Consider the following 27,601-nt stretch of genomic DNA (forward strand, 5'->3'; position numbering starts at 1 on the left):
ATCGTATTGTGAGACAGCTGAAAAGAAAATCCTCATACACTATTTCTTTAAGACTAATGTTGTTTTTGAGTATTCTGCTACAGTTGTTAATAACTATACGTATATATATTGCGACATGACGCCTGAAAGCTGGAATAGCCAGAGTAGACGTTCATTACTATACAATGACTCGGTGAACAGATTCTCGCGGAAATAAACATGCATGCAACAATAGAAGACCTGCCGTTTCTATGCAACAGCGAGGTAAATATGACGAATTGTTGGGAAGCGGTATTTTCTGTTGACGCCGCCCCGATCTATATAACCAGGAACCAAGTCCGGAAGAATTAGAATTGAGGGAGTCTCAATATGTTGGAGAAGAGAAGACGTGCTGTGCCATATAGTGGTTTATGAAGTGTAGCAACAATTTGTAGAAGTGAGCAATAAATCCGGTCATCAATCAAAATCCCGTTTACAAGTCACGCATACCCCAGTATATAACGTGTGTGTATGCATGAAACACAGGCTTGAATGCGATTTCACAGATTTTTGGTCGGACCACAAATTAATCGACGCTTTCGTATAAATTCATGGCAATTCAAGACGTATTTCGGCCACACAGGGCTGTCGTAATGAATGTATGATGATTTTTCTGTATTGCTATAATATACATTAATATCATACAGTCCGTGAGGGCTGTGCTTCCAAAAGTTCATTGTCTTAAAAACTAAATGAGTTCTTGTTATAATAATTTTAAATAATTAGAAAATGTGTAAAATGATATATTGTAACTGTGTTCTTCTTAATTGTTTTGTTTTTCTTTTGCAAGGATTAGTATATCCATTGTGGTAATTTGGTTATGAATGTTCTTGTGGTCAGTGTGTGTGTGTGTGGGGGGGGGCAGGACTGTATTGCATATATATATAGCAAGTGATTCCTTTACTACGAATTTTGTTGTTACCCCCACACTTATGTCTAGGTGTGTCTAGTGAGTTCTTCCCTTCATAATAACTGATTAATTTATTGCCATGAGTTTCAAATTCCTACACATTTTATTCTCCTCGAATAGATCTTATTAATAATAGGCCAATTTGATGAAAAATCCAAAATAAGAATCTTATTACACAATTTTCCCAATCTCTCACGTCACTGCTCTTAACATTATCAAACATTCAACTTAAATTGCAACAAAGAAACGAGGTTTCATTCTGAGAACGGCAATTCATACCCAAAAACGGTGTGGTTGTTGCTTTGGGCGGAGCAAGGGTAAATGTTGAAACACGGCCACAGAAACCACTCCCTTACTCAGCTCAATTACCGTAATAGTGTCTCTTAACTCGACTCTAACAAAGTCTGAAGAACAAAGCACAGATGCAGGGCGGCAGGAAGGGAGATGAAACAGGGTGTGAGCGGTAATGTTGTAAAGAGATCCCCACTCCCTTCGACGCTACTGCGCGATAGAGGTGCAGTACACATGTAGCAGATTTCGTTTGTCTCCGCGGTGACACTTTCTGCTACCGTTAGGACGATGACAATTGTGACGTCATGAGGCCCACATTTTGTGAACTGCAAAATATCCCTGAAATAGAAATAGTACCTTGGTTATTTAACGAACTGCCGATCACAGTGGCCGTTCGATCTAAGGCATGAAATTTGTGCGCTCGCTCGAACTCTGAGATCTTGGGTTCGAATCCCACTCAAGGAATGGTCATTTTTCTGCATTTATTCTGTGTTTCTGTAGATAGCAGCCTTGCGTCTGGCTGTTCCCCGGTCCAAGGATTCCTACTGAATGTTTATAAGATTAAGAAACTGAAGTGAAACGAAGCGTTTCACGGATTCCCTATGCTCCAGGTAGGGGCAACAGAAATAGATAGATAGATTGACAGATAGCACTGAATCGTGGGATGACAGTGAATAATGAACAGGAAAAGATGTGGAAGGAAGCGGTCATAGCCTCATTTATGGTATTACCTGGAGGAACTGAGGAAAATCACAAACAACCTCAGTCAGAATACTTGGTTCCCTCTGAGATACGAATCACGCACTTTCCAAATAGAAAACAGACACGTTACCGCTTAAGCATCATTATGGTAAGTATAGCCTTGAACTGATCACAGTTGTAAAGTTTTTACGAAAGTTACAATGCGTTCTGTAAAGACAGAAGAAGTAATATTGTCCCTGTGCTTAATTAATCACAACACTATGAAGACGGGCAGAAGGAGAGGAGGTGTAGCTCCATATATTTTTAACCTCGACACTACACGGAGATAAGCGATAAGGGTCACGCTCTGGTTGCTTCAACTCAGGGAAGAAACCCAATAAATATGAGGCTAAATGGACAGAGGACTGTGAAGAGGAAATCCCTGTCTACCTCAGACAATCGGCCGTCGATTTTTCGGTCTCCCAGCATATAGATCAATCAATACAAGGTACTAAGTGAGCCAGGCGGCCTCCGTACATTGCACTCTGTACTCTTTTTAAATTGCCCTCAATACTTTCTGGAGTTTCCAGTTATAGGGCTTTATCCCCTTCGAGCAGGAATTTTCTTAAGAACCTGATAATTAATAAGATTTGAAGGTTTGTGACGACGGCACATCAGTACAAGTAAGAAACATTATCCATCGTCTTGTCTTTATCTAAAAACCGGCCTGCTTATTTTTCAGAATACTTTTCGGAGACTGGATTCTATCTCCGTCTTCAGTTAAAACCTACTTAGTTGGGCCCAATCTATTGCGGTAGTTACTAAGGACTGGATTCTATCTCAGTCTTCAGTTAAAACGTACTCAGTTGGGCCCAATCGATAGCGGTAGTTCCTAGGGACTGGATTCTCTCTCCGTCTTCAGTTAAAACCTACTTAGTTGGGCCCAATCGATAGCGGTAGTTCCTAGGGACTGGATTCTGTCTCCGTCTTCAGTTAAAACCTACTTAGTTGGGCCCAATCGATAGCGGTAGTTCCTAGGGACTGGATTCTGTCTCCGTCTTCAGTTAAAACCTACTTAGTTGGGCCCAATCGATAGCGGTAGTTCCTAGGGACTGGATTCTGTCTCCGTCTTCAGTTAAAACCTACTTAGTTGGGCCCAATCGATAGCGGTAGTTCCTAGGGACTGGATTCTGTCTCCGTCTTCAGTTAAAACCTACTTAGTTGGGCCCAATCGATAGCGGTAGTTCCTAGGGACTGGATTCTGTCTCCGTCTTCAGTTAAAACCTACTTAGTTGGGCCCAATCGATAGCGGTAGTTCCTAGGGACTGGATTCTGTCTCCGTCTTCAGTTAAAACCTACTTAGTTGGGCCCAATCGATAGCGGTAGTTCCTAGGGACTGGATTCTGTCTCCGTCTTCAGTTAAAACCTACTTAGTTGGGCCCAATCGATAGCGGTAGTTCCTAGGGACTGGATTCTGTCTCCGTCTTCAGTTAAAACCTACTTAGTTGGGCCCAATCGATAGCGGTAGTTCCTAGGGACTGGATTCTGTCTCCGTCTTCAGTTAAAACCTACTTAGTTGGGCCCAATCGATAGCGGTAGTTCCTAGGGACTGGATTCTGTCTCCGTCTTCAGTTAAAACCTACTTAGTTGGGCCCAATCGATAGCGGTAGTTCCTAGGGACTGGATTCTGTCTCCGTCTTCAGTTAAAACCTACTTAGTTGGGCCCAATCGATAGCGGTAGTTCCTAGGGACTGGATTCTGTCTCCGTCTTCAGTTAAAACCTACTTAGTTGGGCCCAATCGATAGCGGTAGTTCCTAGGGACTGGATTCTATCTCCGTCTTCAGTTAAAACCTACTCAGTTGGGCCCAATCGATAGAGCTAGTCCCTATGTGTTCCCTTCCGTATGGTTTATACCTCAGCAACAGCTTGCTTTGTGACATCACAAGGGTCCAACTGCTGCTAATCCTGCATTCATTCTTGTGTAAGTAAAGTTGTCCCTGTGCCTAAATAATTAAACACGACGCCATGAAGGCGTATGGAGGAGTGTACTTATAGATCCATATTTTCTTGACCTCTACACTAGTTAGAGGTGAAAGGTAAGCATAACGTCCCGGCCGCTTTACTCACGGGGAAAGAGCCCCTGGTACATATTGAATAGGAGGATCGGTGAACCCAAGAACAGGTCTTAACGACTTGGAGAAGAGAAAATTCTTGACCCTACCGGGACTCGAACTCCAACCCCTCGGTCGCCCAGCCCGTAACCAGTGGTTATACTGACTACGCTAACCCGACTCCTTTCATTCTTGAGTTGAATTGTTTATCTTTCATCTAAACCAATTAATTTGCAGCTATTTCTGAGATTGTACACGTGGGACAAGAACACATATCACGCGTGTTACCCAGAATGCCAACAAGACAAGGCGACTGCACTTCCACTTCGCCACAGGTATCTTATTCAAGCACTCATTTCATGGAGAAGCGTGTTCCTTGAGCAGCAGACATGACCAGTTCCTTTCCTTCCGTGGAGCCAGAAGGTTCACATTCGTGTTTGTAAAGGATTGCTACTGGTCCCTTTCATGAGCCATATGAATCCAATAAACACCTCAAAATCCCATTCCTTTAAGATTCATTTCAATATTATCCTCCCAACTACTATGATATCTTACAAATAATTTTATCCTTTTAATTTTCAAGCTAAAATGTATGAAATGTCCATCTTCCTTATTCGTGCTGTAGGTCCAGTCCATCCCATTCTCTTTCGTGCGATCACACAAATGAGGTTTCATGAAGCACAGGACCACGAACTACGAGTATGATGCTCCTTAGTATGAGTTTATCCATCCCTCTGTTACTTAGTCTTCTTGGGTCCATACTGTCCTCAGCCCTTGGCTATCAACCACTCTTCAATTATGTTTAGTTTCGGATGAGGAAGTCAGCTCAACACCAATATCAAACATCCGGTTTAATCACCTGCAGTACTGCATATATATCTGTTGCTATGTTTTTAGATAGGAGGTCGATAAAAGAATGATATTTTATGGATATGGCTCTGTAGGCTCTATAAATTTCCTCGTCAAAAATATTGCGGTATAAATTCGGGTCGCGGAGATAATATACGAGCAAACTAGATCCAGGCTCCTGCCAACTTTACTTAGGGAACGCAAGATATGAGGAGTGGGTGAACATTCTGTTCAAGAGAGAAATCCCACTCTACTTGGGATCAAACTCTGGCGCTTCAGACCGGAGGCCATTAATTTATTACCTGAGCTAAAATTAGCCTAATAATGGTAATGATATTCATGATGTGTTGATGACGACAATTATAATGATTATATTATTAATATTAATAATATTAATAACAACAACAAAGAATATTCACAGAGTCTGTATTGGTAATGGTGTTGCGGTATAACTGCTTGACCCCACCCCCAATTCCTTAGGTGCAGCCACCAAAACAATTGAAAGTAAGGACTATAATAAGAACCTAATTCGCCTCTTGTAACAAGGGCTTTAAATGGGAAGAGAATTATAATAAAAGGTAATAGTGTCGTTTCCTTTTCGTCCTATAAAACCACATCGGGACCTCTAAAACCTAAACATAAAACCAACTTCCTCCATCCACTCACAGGCAAGTTCAGTTGGTTTTAGAAAGCCACTTACTTAACTGAATTGTTCCGCGTCTCTTTGCCCTCCCACACGCTCTCTATACGCTCCATACCCATTCTCCTAATGTGATGTGCTACTCTTTACTAGAAAACCCTATTTGAAGTTACACATGTTCTTGCCTCAAGCTAGTTCAGGATGGAACACGCGATTTCCTCCCTAAACAAAATACAAAAGCACTCTAAGAATTTCCTTAAGAACCGTGACGCTCCAGAAAATTAAATTGTGTTTGTATAACAGACTTGTGATTACTTAGAAATTATTAGAATGTTTAGAAATGTTTTGTTGAGAATTATATGAAGTACATAATATATGAGGTTCCCACAACAGTGGTTAACAAGATTTTTATCATCTGTTATATAAGGTTGTGGTTAAATTTCAACGGAGTACGCAGTGTTGTATCTCAGAAGATAGAAGTTTTCTTTATGAAATACAACAGAAGAATTCCATATTCAGTTATGTGAAATTTATGAAAACACTGATATGTCTCAGTAAACACAGTTTTCGAGTTTAGTTTTGAGGGAAGTTTGAAAATAAGAAGGAAATCTACTTTTTGTATACCTTTTTGTATGCCTTTGTATACCTTTTGTATGCCCTTTGTATAAAATAAGTGTGGCGTTTCTTCTGAATATCATTAAGACAGCTTAAAAGGTAAAACTTTCCTTGTACTTAACTAATTAAACGCTACGCCATGAAGCCGTATGAGGGAGTTGATGTATGTATCCAATTATTCTTAACTTAGGTACAAATGGAATCGAGTGGTCAGCTCCACGCCTCGGCCGTTTTACACCCGGAGGTAGACCTCCGCCCTTACGTAATGGATAGGAAGCTGATTATGCCCCAAAACCGGTCTGGACGTGGGGAAGAGAAAATATTACCTTTACGGGGACTCGAACTCCAAGTCTTCGGCCTTCCAGCCTGTAGTCAGTGTCTATACCGACTGCGTTATCCCGGTTCCTTTCATTAGAACAGGAATATAAGTACTTAGCAGGCCAATGCAGGCCACACTGTTTGTTTGTTACACCAGATTATGTAAAACACACATACGCTAGACATACAAAGATGGAGAAGAAGAAGCCAAGAAACAGACGACGGAGGTTCTATTCTTCCTTCTGCTAGAAGGGGCTGTGTCGCTTGAAGTGACCATTGGGACGACCGCTTTGATGTCGACGTTGGACCGGTCTGCACGACATGGAATTCCCATTACTACTTATCAGAACGGTTCTAGCGGTGTAATTAAAAGGTTTCATGTTTGTTTCGAGAAGCCAGCAGCGCACTCACGCACACGAACACACACGTCTTGCCTGTTTGTTAACTCCAATAGTTATTCTGTGTGTGAGTGAGACTGTGGGTTGGTTCACATTTCCAGCCTGTTAGAAGAGACATGTCATCAAAGCACCTGAGGTCGCTTAGTAACAATTTGATTCTGACAGGAACAACAGCAAGAAAAGTAGACAAACTGACTTTAATTGTTTGCATATTATACCTGTAAAAATTATTCTGAAGGATAACGGGTTATATTCATTTCTATACAGAGCGCAACTAGAATGTACGGATGTATTTTGTGCTCAAGTTGCACATACCAAAACAAGAAAAGGTGCTTATATCAACATGTGTCCGTAAAATTTAATTTGTTAGTTACGGCCGATAGAATATTGTACATGCATGATGGCGCTCAGCCGTGCCGTGCGAGATGTTTTTAATAACACATATCATGACCGATGGACAGGTAGAGGAGGACCCACTGCATGGCCTCCACGATCCACGTCAGATTTGAAGCCTCTGGTTTTAACTTGTGAGGACACCTGAATACCCCTGTGTCTGTTGACAACGAGGAGGCACTTCACCACTGCACTGTGCGAGCCTGCAGACTATCCGCAACTGCCCCGACATCTCTGAACGGATGCGGCAGTCCAAGATGAGACGTGTTGAGACATGTATTGAAACACATGGAGGTCATTTTGAGCATTTATTTATTTCTGCTATAACTCACAAATTAAATATTTCCGGGTACATGTTAATATGGACAGTTTCTTGTGTTGGGTTGTGGAACTCATGTCCAAATTTTTCCGCTCCTTTCAGTTACACTCTGTATTCTGCAAAAATATTTCTTCAGTTATATTCTCTAATACCTTGTATGATTCAAAGTCACTGAAAGGAGCGTGCCTTCCATCGAAATCCGACGCTATGTGGTTCTAAGTGAGACTTAAACAACGTCATTCACCATGCTAAGGATCAATTGATCAACCCAAAAATAAATAAAATTAATCCCTGAAAGCAATTTTCTGCCTCCGGATTAAAAAGAAATTAAACTTAGGTCTTTATACTATGACAATGAATGTGTTCTGGGGATGTAAAGCCCTGTAGTCTGGAAAAAATTAACCGAATTTTCAGAGGAACATTCTGCTTTCGTCTTCAATGTATAAGAGTTTACTGTCTTGTGGGATGTGACGCCGTATAGTCGAGTATATATTTATTAACGTTTCGGAGAAACAATCCGCCGAGGGCCGAAAAAACCAAAATGAATCTCGCCGACAATATTTTATAACGTTCGAATATAAACTGTTCGCGGTTTGCGGATATTGCATGCAGACGAAAGGTCAGATTTGTAGACTGACATGACCTCCCCTTTATGAGCACATCCCACGAACGTCTTGCAATGAACAATTCGAGACGTACTGCGAAACAGTAGCTTCAATTATTTTTAGGGTCTGAGGTTGTCACAGCTGTGGTTACGAAGAGTTCTGTCTTCTGGGATATACCGCCGTGTTGTCTGTTGACAATCAACTGACATTTCGAAAGAACATATCTCCTCAAACTTCAGTGTCAAACAGTGAGTCAAGCATGGAACCAGCAAGCAGAGTCATGGAAGCAAAGTATTTTCCGAAACGTCGGTTGAATTTCAAGGGACCATATGCCGTTATATTCAAGAATATGGAATTCTTTAATCCTTTTGCTCACAGCACCGTAACCCGTAACAGATGCAGCCACAAATGCGGTAAGCGAACGGGATTATACGGCTGAAGTCAGCTGGCCATTAGGCGTCACAATAATGTAATTCATAACAGAGACTGTAAGAGATAGCTATAGAACGGCCTTCATGTTGAAAAAAGTCTTTTATTTCATCTGGAAATAACCTGTAATGAAAGTGTCTCGTATTTGCTAGTTTGCAGAAAATGGTAATGACATTTTTGTGCTGGATTTCGTCAGAATCCAAGCCAAACATTTCTGTTGGTATGTCTGGGATAACGGCGACGTTGTTGTGGAATTTGTTCCCGTCACAAGCAATCTGTGAAGCTGGATTCTATCTGCAAAGAATTAGAATCCTGCATATTTTATAGTGCTCCCAGGTTTACGGAAAGCCCTTACAGTTATGATCTTACGATATTGGTCACCGCATTGAAGTAAGTTCCGGCCACGAGCTGGTGGTCTTACAGAATGTGTATTGGTAAAGGTTTTACGGTGGTGATTTCAATAGTACCACAGGCCAGTTTTAAATTATATACAGGTTTATATGTAGACATAATGGAAGGCTTTATGTCGTCCGATAGCATGTCCCTTCTATGAACCTGCTTAACGAGTTTCTATGAAATTTGACTAGTTGAGACTTGTAAATCAATCTTTGGATAGATAATTTAATTATGTTAAATATCAGTCGATTTCGATAAAGTGGCTATAAAGATGCTGTATTAATTTAATTGTGTTAGCCTACAATTTCCTCAGTAACAACACATGAGAGTAAGTAATTAACCCAGTGGAACAGAAGGTAACAGCCATTTAACTACTGGAGGAAGTCACTGTCTTGTATGGATCTCGAAGGTTGCTTGCCATGATCACAAGGATTTGCCATTGGACTCCATCACGAGTCAGTTGCGTATAGTGGGTCAACTTACGAAAATCAAAATAATGCAATGTTTTAGACACATGAAGTATTATCTTGGTTGCAAACGTAACTGAATGCTGATGGCTGTACGAATATTTAATGAACATTTCTGGTCCAAAAACTTCAGAACAAATTAGTAAAATAAAAAATGAAACAACTGGTTTATATCCTTAAAAATTGTGGAAGAATCGAAGAACGCGTTTGGAGAACAAATAGAGGGCCTAATCTCTTTCAGTATACAATTCTTCAATCTTATTCAAGTAAGAGATTATAGTCCTACGTACACTCCTTTCTTGTAGGAGCAAGAAATTCTCACTATAATATTAGTCTGGCTTCAGTATAAGGAGCAAAGCCTTGCGTAAGGCCATGCATTTCATTCACAAAGTAACAAATATGACAACTTTTGGTTTTTACTGACGTTAGAAGACACCCTAACACATCAAAGAAAATTTCACTTACCTCCATTTAGTGCGTCGATTTTGGAACCAAGTTTTGACTTGAGCGTCCGTCATCTTGAGCGTCTTTGCGAGCGACGCCCGCTCTGCAGACGCCAGGTATTTCTGTTTGTGGAAGCGTTTCTCTAACTCTGCGATCTGCAGGCGGGTGAAGGAAGTCCTCGGCTTCTTCCGCTTTGGGGGTGTCCTGTTCTGGTAAGGGTGTCCTATGCGCCTCGTGATGGGGAAGGTGGCTGAGAGGAGCAACAAACACCAGACGTAAGTCTCAAATCATATTTTACCCAGGATACAAGAAATAATCTGAAGACAAAATGTACCAGAAGATATACCATGCATACGTCATTTCCTACCCTACACGTAACAGGTCCTATCACAAGGCGTAAGAAACAAACTCATGTTATGACAGAATAAGGAAATATTTCCTAATCTAGGAATTGTTTGTGAACGCTGCAATAGGAACACGAGTGAAGGTATTTATGGACAGATTATTAAGATTCTTGTTTAGAAATTCCTCCAAAAATTTCAGATTAAATTTGTAATTCTACATCCACCAACGAAATTGTTCTGTAGTCAAGTGGGATACTGATATTCATAACTAACTCACTAATATAAACTAAACTACCAAATCAAAAAAAGGAGCCGGGATAACATAATCGGTATAGAAAATGGCTACGGACTGCACGGAGGAGGGGTCGGGGTGCGAGTCCAGGTAGGGTCAAGAATTTTCACTTCTACAGTCATCCAGAACGACTCTGGGGTCCTCCACCTATATAATGGGTATCGGGGGCCCTTTCCAGGGGATAAAGCGGCCGGGGTGTGAAGCTGGCCACTCACCTCCAACTAGTGCAGAGGTAAAGAAAATGTGGACCTATACATCCGCTCCCCCATACGCCTTCATGGCGTAGCTCTTAATTAGTTAAGCACAGGAAGAACTTTACCTTTTACCAAACCAAAAAATAAAGCAACTAACACCATGACACAGAGTCACTCATGAGCAGGCGCTGCTTACTATTTATAGACCACTGTAGGTCGCGGTGCAACGGCCGAAAAGGCCCACCCCTTATACATTCATACTGCTGAATAAGGTAAGGCCATTTATTTTATGCGGCCTAAATGCTCATCAGCATGTCAACAGTAGCATGACATTTGACCAAATAATAAGCCAGCTGAATCCTCTTCACATTCTTTCGTTTCAAGAAGATTCATTTAAATATTGTCCTCCTTTCCATATTTAATCTTCAAAATGACCTCTCACCTTAAAATCTTCCAGTAAGAATTTTGTATGAATTCCTCATCTATTCAGTCTCGTCTTTTTTCATTTGGCAGTCCTAACAATATGTGGCTTAAAAATTATAAAGCCCCTATAACGTGAATTCTCCATAATTCTCTAAACTTCGTTCTTGTAAGTCCAAAGGTTTTCCTCAGTGCTTCGCCCTCAAGCATTTTGAAACCGTGTTCTATTATTAAATGATGAAATGTAGACAGTGTTGGCACTAATGTGGGGAGAAATGTAACTGTAAGACTAAGGAGGTGTTTTCATGCGGATTTAGAAAAGGACGCATTCACTGAGACAAGGACAAGATTAATGTATGTAAGATTTGAGGCTTTCACGGCGGTGACTATGAAGAAAGCAGACTGCTTTTACCGGTTCTCACGGTCTCTTCGCTTGCAGATTTCTTATATTTTTCCTTCTACCCTGAAGATGGAGGCGACACGTTCCTCCGAAACGTCGGTTAACACCACATATACACGGTGCCAAATCCCAGAAGACTGCTTTCTTCAAGATTAATGTAGATTATAATACAGATCGAGCCCAAAGTCTCCTGCCCAGCGTTCGGGAGGAAAAGGAATGTCCTGCAGCTGTGTTCTGAGCACGAGAGTGCGAAACTGATGAGCATGTGCCATGGTGGGAAGTTGTGACGCTGTAACAGGAATGAAAGCGTAACCATTTCTTCTGCTGCCACTCCCTCTCTATGATGGCAACAGCTTCGCCATCTCCCTTGTGATTGGTTCCTGATGATTGCACTAATGGTTAAGTGGCGTGCAAACATCAGACGTGGAAAGAAAGATTCCATTTCAACGGTTGCCAGGCAACGTAACGACGTCTCCCCTCTTTTACTCAAGCCTCGGCCCCTCTTTTTTCGATCCATATGTAATGATATATTCCCCTCTATGCATCCTCAACTGTTCAAACTTAAAATATGCCACAAGAATTTTCTTGCTAATAGGATTTTGTCATGGAAAGAATTCAAGGTTTCACTTTAAAATAGAGATAAAATACTTAAAGGTAAAGTAAATACTGGGCTAATGTAAAACAGAATACATTATCTGTGTCATGTAGGTAGCGATTGTCACTACAGTTTGTATGCATTTGTTCGCTGATTTCTTTGTACACTGGACCGCCTCTGTGGTCTAGTTGACAGAGGGCCCGGGTCGTGTCCCGGGGCTACCAGATTTTCTGAGAAATAATGATTCTGTAACGGGGTCCCCTCAGCCTCGTGAGGATAACTGAGGCGCTATTTCAAGGAAATAGAGGCTCCGGTCTAGAAACCCGAGAGTAACGGCCGTGAGGATCCGTTGCGTTGACCACGCGACACTCTCTATCCGCAAAAGAGGGCACTAACTTCGCGGACAAGCGGCAGTCGCTCGGTCGGTATAGTTCCCTTGCAGACTACAGGCCACGAAGTTTCTTTGTTTGTACATTGATAAAAATGTTAATTTACCGTAAGATTTCTTCAAATTGGCCAAAGTTAACACCCAAAAATGCACACAAGGCAACTCATACTAATCGTATGTTAAACATATATAGCTCAGTAAAAGACACTGTTGACTGAGTGACTGCAGTGCCATCTGCTTCAGAGGCAGGAACTACTCATATCTTCTTTGCTATCGCCTGGAGACCTAACCTGGTACCTATCTCCAATTATTCTTCCTCGGACATAAAGCGACAATAACGCTAGGCTGGCCACTCACAACAACATTTAAATAACCAACATTATTTCCATTTGTATTTATAGCACTGTGCTCACTTTACGACACGCACATGAAACGTCACGTGAGCCATTATCTCATGTCTACACTAGAACACTTGTTTTCAGTATAAATGTTGTAATCCAATTACAAGAATCTTCCGACTCTATTACGAAGCATCTCTATAAACTACTACCATATTTACAACCAACAAGGTAGCGCAGTTGGTTCAGGCACTATGTTACAAACCAAAACGTTGCGGGTTGGAATTCCGATGAGGTGGATTTTTCAGTTTATCTAATCCTTCCAGCTGCATTATGGCCCTAGGGGCGACTCAGCCTCTAAAAGAAACGAGTATTAGAATTTCTTCCTGGGTGTAAAGAACGGCCGGCGTGTGAGGCTGACAATCTCACTGCCATCTATGATCCGATTGTCTAAAACATGTGGGAGACTCGACGTCTCACAACCCTATGGTCCTCCAAGTCCTGTTACAGGGACAGCTTTTTTTCTTCATTTTTATTAGGTTTTACTCTTCACAGTGCCCCGTAGATCTTGATTGGCAAATACAGAAATGCAGATCATAAGAGAGGCCATTAGGGCCCAAATGATCCAAGAAGACCGAAGTCTGTCACTGTGAGATTTTTTAGTTTTATTCAAAAGGAATGGCAGGTATCTGTGACGTTGCAAAAATAATGAAACAAAATGTTTCCATCGATTTAACAGGAGGTTTAATTCGAGATAAAATAAGATGGAGGAAGATTAAAGTAGAGCTTGAAATATTAATCGCTTGTCTGTATATACATCAGCTCCATTTAAGTGCCCTGAGACAGCGAATTTGCGCTGCTGCCGTCACTTCTTTCAATTCGCTTTTTAATTTAATGTAGGCCTCTCTTAAGTCGAGGAGAAGAGCAGAGCAGAAGAAATGAGAACGTCGAAACGAGGTGCATAAATTAATAAAGAAACAAATGAAACACGTCATAAATTGCATAGAAACAGCAAGAAAGAGAATGGGCGATAATAATCAGACACAAAGGCTAATGCAAAAGTAGAATACGACTTTCTATAATCGTGCATACAGAATACGGTGCACGCCGTAGCTCAGTCAGTTGAGACAATATGTCACAAGTCGGAAGGGCGCGGGCTCGGTTCCCGATAAGGTCATTAGAGTTTTCGATTTACCTAATCCTTCCAGTCGCACTATGTCCCTGGGGTCCACTCAGTTTCTGACAGAAATGAGTACCAGGAATCTTCCTGGGGATAAAGCGCGGCCGGAGCATAAGTTTCACAACCTCACCGCCATCTCTGAGCCGATTGTCTAGAAAGTGTGGGAGCCTCGACGTCTCACAACCCTATGGACCTCCGCGACTTGTTACACGGAACGCTTTTTAACTTTTTCCTTCTATCAGAATGTAGACTGCATAGAGTCGGATGGTAGAATTATGATTGATGAATTGGATGGAAGCTCTCGTTTCCTAAGCGAGGTACTATCGCGACACTTGCCTCGAGGGATTGAAGAAAACCACGAAAATATGAATCATGAAAACCAGTTCACCGGCAGAGATTCGGCGAGGACACCCTTTAAGTACAAGTTTAGAGCGTTACGGCTACGCCAGATCGCTCGGCATCTGTTTCCCTTCTCCGCGTATGCCGTGCATTGTAAGTCAAGCAGGAGCTTGGACAATATTTTCGATAATGGACAATTAATAGGTGAGTCCTACAGTTAGTTCGTCCCTTCGTTAGTAATAAACCACTGTCAATTAGTTACTTGCTTTGTTTCCTAATGATAATATTTCCAGTCCACTTTGTAGCCTGCTGTGCTGTTGTAGCTATCTGTCTACCTCACCATGGCTCCACAGCCCTTTAAACCGTGGTCGCTTTTTCAGTTTCTTAATTTTATATACAGTCGGTACGACTCCTTGGACGGGAGATCAGCCCGTCGGAAGGACGCCACATACACACAGAAAAAAACAAGCACAGAATCACACAGATATTCATATTTCGAGTGAGGTTCGAACTCACGATCCATTGTTCGAGTGGGTAAAGACTTTTCATGCCTTAGACAGCGCGACCACTGTGATCGGTCTGTAGTATTATAGAGATGGCCATAACTGTTACGCCCAGAAATTTAGGACTGTCTTAAAGTTTCATTTATCATATTCAATCTGTCTTCTACTGGTTATGTTGAAAGTCCAGTTTTCGTGTCCATATTCTGACGTCAAGATTACTGTAACTGGTAAAATTTTAGCAATGTTCCCCTCTTAATTATACTTGTATTTCTTGAGGATACAGTATATTCTTACTGCTGACATAGGCCTGTGCTCTGTTATTTTAAATTTATGCATTTTATTTTAAATATATTTAAGGACTATATCAGTAAAGTAGAATTATATATTGTCGAATTTTTCGATGCCAGTGAATAATGAACCTGAAAAAGAAAACAGAAAGCGACTTGTCTCAGCCTAAATTAGTAAAAACCTCCATTTTCCTGCCGTGTCTGGACACGAGGGAGAGAAACCATGAAAATCTCAGTCGCGATTACCCGTGTCCCGGCTAAGTTACGAACCCAGGACCTACAGAATTCACTGGTGGAACATACTTACTATCTGGCATCTCTAATTTATTAATATTAATTATGTTTGGTATTATTCGGCACTTGATCTTAAAGATAATTATGTAAGTTAATTTTGTAGATACTCTGTAATTAATAATTCTTCAATGGATCAACGCTTCAAGTATATTGTGACGTGAGGCCTGACAGCTAGAATAAGGGAGCCAGCAGAAACAACCATTGCTATGCAACCGTTGTGTAAGCACGCGTAGCCATCACTAAGCAAAGCGCGCACGAAGAAATGTATGAACTGATGGAAGCGATGTTCTAAATGCGGTCCAAGCCTTCACAGTAGCTCTGCAAATCATAGGAAACTAGTAAATGGAGGTATATCTGGGCCACCCTGTTCCTGGAGGATATAATTAGGGTGACCTGGCCCTCCAGGTTGGTGGAGAAAAATACAGTAAAGTGTGGTAATGAGTCCTGCGGGACTCGGATCTGAGAATGACTGAGCTGGCGAGGGCCAACAGCAATTGTAAAAGACAGACCCATAAACTCGTCAGAGAGGATGTTACATGAGGATTATAATCGCAAGGGTTCTGTGGGGGGAAAAAATAGTGGCCGTGGGTCTCAAGGAACCTGACGCCAAAACGAAATGTTTGGCGGTAAATCGCCACCGTAAAGTAACTCGACTCCGACTCCGACTCTTGATTCTGACTCTGACTCTGACTCTGTGAGTTGTTTCGGCTTTGAAGTCAGTCGATAATTGGCAGCTGAATTTGTAGATTGGCAGCTGGAAGTCAGTCCATTCCGGGAGTACCAGCTGAAGCCAGAAATCAGAGTTTGAAGCTGACGTGAGACAGTTTCCACCCTGCAAGAGCGTGAGCCCGGAAATAGAGAAATGTCTCCCTTTGGAAGCAGCTACCAAGCAAAGTGACTGAGGATATCAGCCTGTGTGTAATAGTTATCTGTGAAGTGTTGTCACAAGCTGTCAAATTGTCCAGTGAATCCAGTCATCAATCAAAAGCCCGTTTATATACACTTGATCGCGTGACAATATTTATTTTTGGTACACAATATCAATGATATTATTATCATGAAAGTCGTCTCATTGTGAAGTAGTTTTTAAACTTATTCCTTCTGTTTCCTGTCCAGGATTAGAAGAATCCATATTTGTCCAGAATCAAGTTAAGTTTCCAGAGATATTTTGTTGCACATGTCGCGTGCTGGGGCACTGCGCGTGACAGCAAAAGAAACTAATCCGTTTTATGTAGAAACAGAAATCAAGTTACTTCTCTATCGTGACAATCGCATTTCGTTACCCGGTAGTTCGGTAACAGCAAAGCCCTAGATACAAATTCAATGAACTGCAGAAATAGCTCATATGTGAAAGAAGATGGGGCTATCGTAAAGTTAGAATTGAGAAAGGACAGAAAATGCCGTAATGCAATAGTCTTTAAAGAACATCATATCACGGTTTTAGATTTGCAATGAGGTTGTCTTTCTTGGGTTCCCCTTTGTGAGAACTAATTTCAAAAAGAAGTGTGCTCCTTAATATTTCGGAAGCCGCTAAACTGGTTGAACAATTTCCCGTTCTATAGCCAATCCTGCTTCACAAATGGATGCTTTCAGTCCCATCAGGAAGACAAAACAGTTCGTGCAAAAGACTATTAATGTTGGCATTGAGAAAAAAATAATTTCTAGATTTAGAGGTAAAATAAAATTAATGGAGTTTGATAGAATTGGAAAAGACAGAGTGATAGGTTTTCCGAATCGACAAATTATATTTCTTAAAAATCTCCAACAAAAATTTTCCAAAGAATACTGATTTGATAAAACCGTTCATTCAATTATACTTAACAATTTCAAATCCCATTTGATATCCATTGGTATTGTTAATGTACAAATCCCAAAATATTGAAGTAATTGTTTACTTTTATATATGTCCTGGGTGCACGCGGTAGCGTAGTTTGTCAAGGCACTACGCTACACACCGAAAGGTTGCGAATTCAATTCCCGACGAGGTGGTTACATTTTCACTTGACCTAATCTTTTCAACCGCACTATGGTCCCGACGTCGACCCAGCCTCTAACAGAATTGAGTACCTGGAATCTTCTTTGAGGTAAAGGTTGGCCGTCGCTTAAGGCTGGCAACCTCACCGCCTTTTCTGAACCGATTGTCTGGAAAATGTCAGAACTTCGACATCTCACAACTCTATGGGCCTCCACCGTCTGTTACAGGGATACTTTTAACTCTTTACCTTTTATCTATCTGTAAACATTAAGCCGAATGCTGCCACACTGTTGTGTTAGGTACAATCATACTTTGAGCCGGAGTGTCGATCTGAACCCGATGAAGTTCACAGAGGTCTAACATATTTCAGCAATATTTCGGATGACAAATAAAGAAAATCAACCATTTTTCACAGAATGGGGTCCACAAGTGTGGTCTGAGAGAGACCGATGGCAGAGAGAGGGGTCGGAAGGAGAGATGAAAGTAAATTGCATTCGGCTGAAAATTTTGAGCCCTCTAAGGTTCTGTAAAGAACGGAAAAATTAAATGACGAAGGCATAAGAAAACAGTTAAATCTGTATTTGTTAGCAAAACAAGTATAGAATTATATACAAAATGGGCTGATCATATAGAAAGAATGATTTTTGGAAGGTCCCTGACGAGAGATATATTCCAGAAGGCAAGCGAGATCTGGAAAATTACTTTTACAGTACGATGTAGGGGCACACTACATGAAACATAATTATCCCCAAAGTGAATGCTATAATAAAATTGAAATATTTCCGATAGCTTTCAATCATAAATCAAAACGTCACTGTATTTATTTCACTTTCAAGGAATACAGTTCACTTTAATTTTTTTCTGACGACCAGAATTTCGTATGGTTGAAACTAACAAACAAACAAACACACTTTGTGCACAACATCCGAATTTTAACAAATGCCGGGATAATGCAGTCGGTATAGCGACTGGCTACGGGTTGGACGACTGAGGGGTCGGCGTTCAGGGCTAGGCTGATTCAAGAATTTTATCATCTCCACGTGGTCGAGACCGCCTCTGGGGCCCACCCAGCCTCCTATCCAATGTGTACCGGGGGCTCTTTAACCGCGGGTAAAGCGGTAGGGACGTGACGGTGACCATTTACCTCCAGCTAGTGCCGAGGTCAAGAAAACGCGGGTCTAGACATCCACTCCTTCTTACGCCTTCATGGTGTAGTGCTTAATTAGTTAAGCACAGGGACAACTTTACTTTTTTACCTTAGCTTGTTAGTAGTTGCTCTTAAATCAACAGTACTAAATGTTCATATCAGAGCGTAATCATTTATATCGCTTATTGTGATCTGTGAAAATTGACATAGACCTGTAACAAAGAGTGCGTTTCTTTTGTCTTCTGTGAGCTTCGTAGACTGTCGGAAGGAGAGGCACTCAAACGAAGTTGGCTTTGCTTACATTTTATTTCCCTTGAGCCAGGCTTCAGGGAGGAGGGGGACTGTCTGTAGTTAACTTCATAGTCAAAGAGAGCGAGTCTGCTATTTCATATTTTCATGTGAGGGAGGCTTTTTCATTTTAGATTGAGAACATATCATTCATAAGGCACCTGGGATTTCTCCCTGAACTTCTCTCCCGCCCTCCAGTTTTATATAAGCAAGAGTGGCTTATGTTTAACATTGGTGTAACCTGTACGTGGAATATGTACGACGGAAATAAAATATAAAAAATAATAATAATTTTATGATCCTAACCTTACCTGAACGCATGTATTATTTTCAAACAAATAAAATTTCCGACCTTGGCTCTAAGCTCATCTAAAAATATAACAATCTTCTGTAACATATCTTAAAATATTACGTTTCGAGTCCCAACGAGCTCATTGGACTTTTCAATTGACCTAATCCTTCCATCCGCACTATGGCCCTGAATTAGACTCAGCCTCTGACAGAAATGAGTACCAGAAATTTTCCTGGTGGGTAAGGGCTGCCAGCATTTAGGGCTGACAGCCTTACCGCCATCTGTGATCCGATTTTCTAGACAAAATGTGGGAGCCTCGACGTCTCCACCACCTGTTACAAGGATAATTTTACCTTTTTTTAAGTGGTTTTACCACTTATAAAATTTTAAAGAAAAATCCGAATTATGCTTACTTATCATCAAAGTTAGTTCTTAAAAAGAAATAGTGTGGCATCCAGTATATTTTCTGCTCTTTTCTTTCTTAGCGTAGGTGATAAAATACAGAATAATCAATACAGAATTATGGCATTATGGGTTATGCGGAATAGATCCATAGCAAAGAAACAACGGTAGGTATAATTCTGTTTAGGCATTAAACTATACAGAACCCCCAGTAGAACCTGGGGAGACGGGGAGTTGAGGGCAGTTTCATCACCACCGTGACTATAAACCAATAATGACTTTACTGGCGAAGACCAGCAACAATTTACCCGTCGTCGTCTTGGACAGTCAGGGCTGAAAGAACTGAAAGGAACAGAAGTGTTTTTTTAGTGAACAATATAGTTGTGCACTCTAAAACACGTTATTTTATTAACGATACATTAATTATGCCGCATTTTTACTCATTTTTTTACGGAGTACATAAAATTAATAAATAATCGGGAGCCGTGTTTTTGATCTGTACGTCCGCATTTTCCCCTCCGAAATAAGCAAATAACAATAGCAATTTTATTCAGATTTACGTAGACTCTCGGTTCAGTAAGTATATGACCCTAAGGCTGGGGCCACACGAGCGCACAAAATGCGTCCTCTGTAACGAACGTCGTGACGTGCGTTGTAGGAAAAAAAAAAAAGAGAGGCGAATGCTAATCTTTCTTCTGGCTCCATTGCAGACAAAAAACTAGGCACCGCATTCTGCAACTGTGTGGTGTCCTCAGGAACATCCTCAGAAAAGTACGTTCGTTGCAACGGACGTACTTCGTGCGTTCGTGTGGCCCCAGCCTTACGGTGGCAGAATTATAGCACTTCACCGGCCATGAACTACATCGAAACAGCAGAACTTCGCTCGTGACTCATGGAAAACGAGTCTATATGACAATAGCATGCAACATAGAATGACACGTCATAATCAGCTGAACTGCCTTCACTGCGGCTTATGTACTTTTAAGGTGATATTATTTTTAAACCTGTAAGAAATGTAACACGCATATTTTATAACTTTTATTTTTTATTTATGTGAATTTTAAAAATTTGTTTTATTTTGGTACACCCTTTAAATATTTCCTTTTGCGACCGACTTATGTCAGGGTTATAACAACAGATAATGAGCACACGGGGGCAATTCGTATCAAAGTTGGTTGAGACGCTATTCTACAAGCCTTGTATCTCTATAGGTCAGATCCACTGACATTTTTTCTTATTGCTACTGGTGTGGGACTAAGTCCCTTGAGCTGCGGCCACTTCTGGCCTATTGTACCAGCCCCAGATGATAGGTGAGGGTGATTGTGGAGCAATTGGTGGAATGAAGAATTGCAGGGGAAACCGAACTATTCAGAGAAAATCCGCCTCAGCGCCACTTTGTCCACCACAAATCCAACTTGACCAGACCCGGGGTAGAACCCGGGCCGCCGTGGAAGGAAGCCAGCGACTAACCGCTTGAGCTATGGCGCGGCCACCCACTGGCATTAGTAGCAAGGAAATGTCCAAGCGTAAGTTACAGTTAGTAAGAGTACAGGAGATCAGACAGGACAAATATAGCTCTCAAGCAATGCGGCAATTAGTTCGTTTTAGAGAATGGGTAAATATTCAACGTCAGATCAGTTGTTAAATGAGTAAAGGTGTTTTAATGAGAGAATGTAGTGCACGGTAGACCCACTGCAAAGTCGTTGGTGTGATATTACGCATGAAGAGTGGATTAAATTCATTTAACCTAACACTTTCTTTCATTTTAACGGGAATGTTCAGATTTAAATCTGTCAGTCAATCTGCAGAACGTTATCACAGCGTTGTGAGTTGTGCATGAACATGGATCTCTCATTTCGAACAATTTTTTTAAATTTTATAGTTAAGAAAGAAATTTCTATTAAATTTAATGTGTAATTTACTGGGAAATTTACTGACTTTTGGCCTACATTTATGTACTCTAACTGAAGGGATGACATGGGTGTGGTATGAAGCATGCAAGGGTTAAATATGAAAATTTAGTTGATAAACCTAATTGTATGGGCCACATAGTGGACCTAAAAGTACTAGTAAATAGAAGTACAATATGAAAATGGATATTAAAGTAAGTGTATGTAAGGGTGTGAATTCTGCTGGCTCAGGATACGGTCCAGTCCAGTGCATTTAGCTGTCGCCTCACAATGGCTCCCAGTAATTACCAGAGTCGCATGTTGCTCGGTGTCACGTACGGAATCTCCCGATATAAAGCCCGTTGCGTCTGTGTGTCACCCGATACAGCAGGCGGGTTGGAGGAATGGAGCATGCTGCGCGCGGCCTGGAAATTAATAACCAGGACGACGCAAAGTAGTTGGCCAACGTTTTCCCGTGTAGTCGGTTCTCAGGGGCACATCTCAGCGAGCTAGCTGCCGTATACACATCTGCATTATTGCTTATGAATATTTAAAAAACAACGTTTTTATGCCCTTGGCTGCTGTTGGTGCGGGCGTAGTTCAACATAAAAGAACTTCCCGACTTTTAAAAGATTCCCCTTCATAGCAAGTCTTAAGATACGCATGCTTGCCCCAAACCATCTTGATTCTTGTTCGTTCCCTGCCTGCTAATGCCTGGTTTAATTAATTAAGCAGAGTCTAAGAGACGCTATTTCATCTCTGCAATTGGAGAAGAATATTAGTATCGCGCACGCGCACAGACTTGATATTTTCCAAATACATCAACAGGAATATTTTCATGACACCGTTAATAGAAAAAGAAAACAGATTTATACCAAAGTTAACATTTGAAATCTACAAACCGGAAAGAAGAAAAGAAAATAGATAAGCTACAATTTTACAAGCACATATTTGAAATAAAATAATGATTTTAAAAAGTATTTGCGTATGTAATACTGTGGCGTATTTGCTCTATGCAAGAGCGGCTGAGCCACCGAAACAGCCGTTGTTATGTTATACACTCACAGAGAAAGAGAACAAGGAGTTGCACGACTAGCGAGGACTGAGAATCCTAGTGCGTGTATAACGGTGAACTGTAAATTGCTTAAATCGGCGATAGCTCTGTATTAATGGTAATTAAGAGAGATTATAATCGGATTGCCAGTAAATCCAATCATCTGATCTAGAACCCGTTATATTTGTCACCCCTCTACACGTGACAATATATATTGTAAGTTATGTGAAAATATTCTTCTGGTTTAATAATCAGTATTTCTACAGTATAGAGAGAGACCCCCCAAAAATTACATACACACTGGCTGTGTGCTGTCTACTGTTATCTACGGATATTGCTAGAGTTGAAACGAAATGTAATGTACTGTGTGTAGTACGCTATTCTCTCAAAGATGGTGCTACTCACATAAATGTCAGAATCACCTTATCGAATGGCAGGACAGACAAAGTTATATCGTACATTGAAATGTTTATACATTTTTGGCCCCTCTGTATACGCCAAAATCTTGTTTGCCTGTATATATATATATATATATATATATTGATAAAAGTAAATATATATATTGATAAAAGTAAAAATTATGGCATTTTATATTCTAAGGGGTTCTGGTGATGATGTCTAACACTCGGGATTACTGGGTTTTTGTATTTTGTCCAGCCTCCCGTATTCTAATCTTATTTCTCTCTCTCCTTTATTGACAATCGGACTGTACAATCTACGTGTATATAGTACAAAGTTCCGGAAACTGGAGAAGACCAAAAACCGAACAATCCCTAGACTGGTATTTGTATGTTTCATTTCCTTCTGTGTATTTCAGAGTGGAATATGCTTAAATCTAAATTACATACATTTTTAATCATCATGTTTCACATTTTTAGAATTCAGATCATCTTCTCCGAATGTCCGTAACTCTTACTAAAGTTACCATTTCTGATATCCAGTTTTCATAATACCAAACCAAAACACACCAAGCACAACACACAACAGGAACGGATATAACCCACAAACCCAAACACATACGCACATCAAAAGGACTCGTACAGTACATAACAACATAAGTAACAACACAAGACAGCAGTTTCCTAGCCCAGTAATTTTAACACCTAATAATGACCACATTGGTCGAAACATGTCGTGATGGACTTCTAAATTTTTAAGTGAATAACTTTTAATAAATTTTATAGGATATAGTTTTGCACGTGAGACTGTAAGAAACAATCGATACTGAGTTCAGAAACACTTCTGTGAAGGTAAGCGGATATCAGGACACATTAGACCCATGACTATTTCAACGGTTTCGAATCAGAAAACTAAGATTTCAAATGGCTCAGCTATATGTCACCCTCTTTTCGGCAACTTACAGTTTAGCTCTTTCTTGTGTAAGTATGTCAGAAATTCTGCGCCTAATAAATTACTATAAATTACACCCATTGTTTTACTGTGAAGTAGAGGAGCAATAATTTTGTTCTGTGAAATATTACGCTTCAGAATTTATAAATTTCAATGAAGACTTTTTGGTGCACACCACAACTGATCTATAGCCTACATCTCTCATGTTTTAGAAATCTCGAATATGAACATAATTTAAGATGTCGTCTTATCATCGGGAAACAAGACAATGTTTATTGCTTATCGAACACTGAAGAGTAAAACAATTTTACTGTAGAGTTTACTGTATACGAGTATGAGTTTTCGTTTTCCCTGTCAAACACAAAAAACACCAGACTCCTCAGTCACTTTACACTTTGCGTAACTGAGTTTACTGGTCGCACAGCGTGGCTATATGTTTCGGTTCATTGGGCCATCATCAGGCGATACATAGACAGGCCTTGCACTACTGAATTGTACTTTCTGTGTGGATCCATATATCGTGTTTATCGCCTTGTGTTACGGAAAAATGGAAAAAATATGGTGTACTTCTCTCACTTCAACTAATCACCTTCATATGCACAGATTAAGTGGTTCTCTACTGAACCTAAACTAGTTAAAATATATTAAATAAATGTTAAAATTTATTAAAAGTCTTAAAACGTTAAACATTATATCGACAAGTTAAAATATCATTAAAATGTTAAGTATTAAACTTATGGAAAACCATTCTGAATATTTTTAGCGGTTAATTATCATCCTTAATTTAAATAAGGTATAAATTTTCTCTGTTGGTCGTGTTGAGCTTGTTGTTGTCTGTGCCTATATTTCGGCTTATGGTTATTGTCCTGATTCAAAATGTTGTGCATACGATGTAACTGTATTCCCTTAAGGTGTTAACAATATGTTGATATTCGGCGTTGGATCGTGGTTGGGTTTGTTGAGTGTGATGATGGATTTGTAGTCTTTATTTGAGCCAACCATATTACGTCGGCTTTCGTCGCTTGTCGAGTCCCAACTATGTATCCTAGTAAAATATAAATTGATAATTGCATGTTGGTGAGGGGGTGTTGATAATGGGAGTGTGTAAAAGGACTGGTATGGGAGTTGTTGTCTTCATTCTAGGTTGGGTATGTCTTAGTATCATGTCATATATAGGATTATATATCTCAGTAAAGTGTCATTTAATTATATGTTTTGTTTAGTGATTTCATATATGTGGAATTTCCAATATGTATTTGACAGAAAAATCATAAAACTCATACATTTACAGAAACAATAACATACATATACAAGACACAACAGGATGCATTCATTATAGATTGTAAAAAAATGTTTTGTATAAATATTTCTGCTACTTAAATGAGAGAATTCATTTCCCCCGTATATGAATTTACTTAGGCCTAATTTTCTACAAAAACAATGAAAAATATGTTTGTCTTTCTTCATGTTTGTTAATTAATTTATGATCAGCGTTTAGAACATTCGCTTCTAAAAAAGATGCCTCATAAATTCGAGCCTGTCACAAATTTCCAGTATTTCATAATTCCTTCGGTAAGGTCTGGCGACTCATCATATACGCACGGAGTTTCAGATTTTAATCTAATTAGATATTCCTTAAAGAGCCATGATCGAACGAAATATATGATAAAACTACAGGGTTAGGTGGTTGTTTACTTATGTATATGTACGTAGACTAAATACCGCGAGGTTTGTTGCCCTCTCTCTCTCTTTCTGGGGAAGCACATAAAGGCGACCGGTTTACCCAAAGGACTTTTCGTAAACTGACTTCTCATCCATGCGGATACCGAAAGTGGCTAATACTTCCTCAGTCACCCCTCCCGGACGTGCAGCAGTTCTTAGTAAAGAGCAGTTTTCTGTTGTATCTATCTTTGCTAATTTCTACGTTTGGTTTTCATGCAGCTGCAATTTTTAACTTGTGTAACATCTACAGTGAAAACATCCGACGTCCGCAAGAAGAGATCAACATTTTCTGGAGGCAAGGCTGTAAAAGCATCCGAAATCATCCTATAGCTTCCAGATTGCTACTACTGTGGTACCTATTTTTTTATTTACATTTTGCTTATTCGTATATGTTTTTGCTTTTGTTTGGAGAAAAACTCGCTGCTCAATTAAAGCTGTTATGAACGTTAAGAGGGGCAGAGGTTTACCTAATCCCGAACTTCCCTCAAGACCTTGGCTTTTAGAACGTAGTTTTGCCACTCCTGATATTTCTTGGGTTGGTAAAAATCGCTGTTAGTGAGGAATTTCTATAGACCTAAGATTTAATTATTTTTTACTTTTCACTTTTCAATTAATCCATTCTCAGGTAGCCTTGAAAATTATACTTGATCCGATTACATTTTGTATTTATCTTTCATATTAAACTCTATTACACATTCATTCAGAATAAGAGAAACACGTCGGAAATGACAGGGACGGCTAAGGCATGTAAGAGGCTATAATAGGCAATGCGTTCCATAGTCCGTTTTTCCTCTCACAGTCGCGATATTATTGTGCCGAGGAGTTAGTAAACTACTTTAAAATATGAGTGTATCTATTCTGTGAGTCCCGCTGCTTTATACCGTGGGGGACTGCACGAATGTCTTTACGATAAAGTGAACGTCATAATGCATCGCACCCCGAGTCAATAACGTAGAATGACGGCAAACTTGCTAGTACAACACGAAAACTTAAACTCACAGCGAAAAGTTACAAGACAGTGGAAGTGGGCGGGGGGATGGGTGCCTCACAGAACGTTTTAATTTTCAAGATTGACTTCAAGTGAAACTGAAAGTGCGCCATATTGTTGGTAATTTGTTTTCAAGTGAGGGATAAACCTGTGCAAATATTAAAAATACGAAAATGCAAGTGAGCAGATAAGCGTTTTTGTGAAAAGATGGGTGAATGAGTGAGTGTATGAATGGTTAGATAGTGGATAAACATCTTGTGGTTTGATATTTTTATTTCTGACGAAGATGAATATGAGGATTACTGTCTTTTGGATAACCACTCGCAAGTCTACACAACCCAACATTCAAAAAGACAACAATGTTCACGTAATAGCTTCATTAAACAAAATAATCTTATGACATTAAACCTACATCTTTATTATCTAAAACCGCACATCATCTCAAATAACTTCTACACTTTTATGACTCTGAAACAGGATGCCAGTTAAAATGGTTTGCTTGTATGCAACTAAACTCTACGCCAAATTTTGTAATAATTACTGAGAGTCACATTAAAAATTTTCAGTTAATTTTGTATGATTATTCTGAGGAGAGCAGGTCACAGTAGCCGCGAGGTATAAGGGCTGCCGCACACTAACTGCGTCAAGACAAGCATTAAGATATGAGACAAAAAACAGTCTTGCTTCATTCGTGATTCGTCAGGATGAAACTGAGGTCAGCATATTGACTCAGACCGGTGTGCGGCGGTTTCCATAATCTCATTCTTTTCAACTGTGCTCCTTTCTTCGCTTCAGGTCGCAGACATCGTGTCTTGACTGTTACATGTCTTGACGCATATCGGTTTGCGACCTACCTAAGGATTGAATAGTCTCCGTTCGTTTGGACGCTAGGATCGTGGTTTCGAATTCCGCTCAAGGCATGAATGTTTGGTGTGTGTATGCGTTTATTCTGTGTTTGTGTTGTCCTTTGTGCAGGTAGCGGCCTTGCGACGGTCTGATCAATCGTCCACGGAGTCCTACCGCTGCGAAAAATGA

General features: G+C 40.3%; 1 protein-coding gene across 1 annotated transcript in view; it reads right to left on the minus strand.

Annotated features, from left to right (window-relative positions):
• LOC111875519 (homeobox protein Nkx-6.1) overlaps window positions 1-27,601 on the minus strand; it is a 109,494-nt gene that overhangs the window by 19,404 nt on the left and 62,489 nt on the right. The window contains exon 2 of the mRNA XM_023871836.2: window positions 9,907-10,135. Coding sequence (XP_023727604.1) covers window positions 9,907-10,135 — 229 coding nt within the window. The remainder of the gene's footprint in view (window positions 1-9,906; window positions 10,136-27,601) is intronic.

The sequence above is a fragment of the Cryptotermes secundus genome, unplaced genomic scaffold (assembly GCF_002891405.2).
Source record: "Cryptotermes secundus unplaced genomic scaffold, Csec_1.0 scaffold1069, whole genome shotgun sequence".
NCBI lineage: Eukaryota > Metazoa > Arthropoda > Insecta > Blattodea > Kalotermitidae > Cryptotermes > Cryptotermes secundus.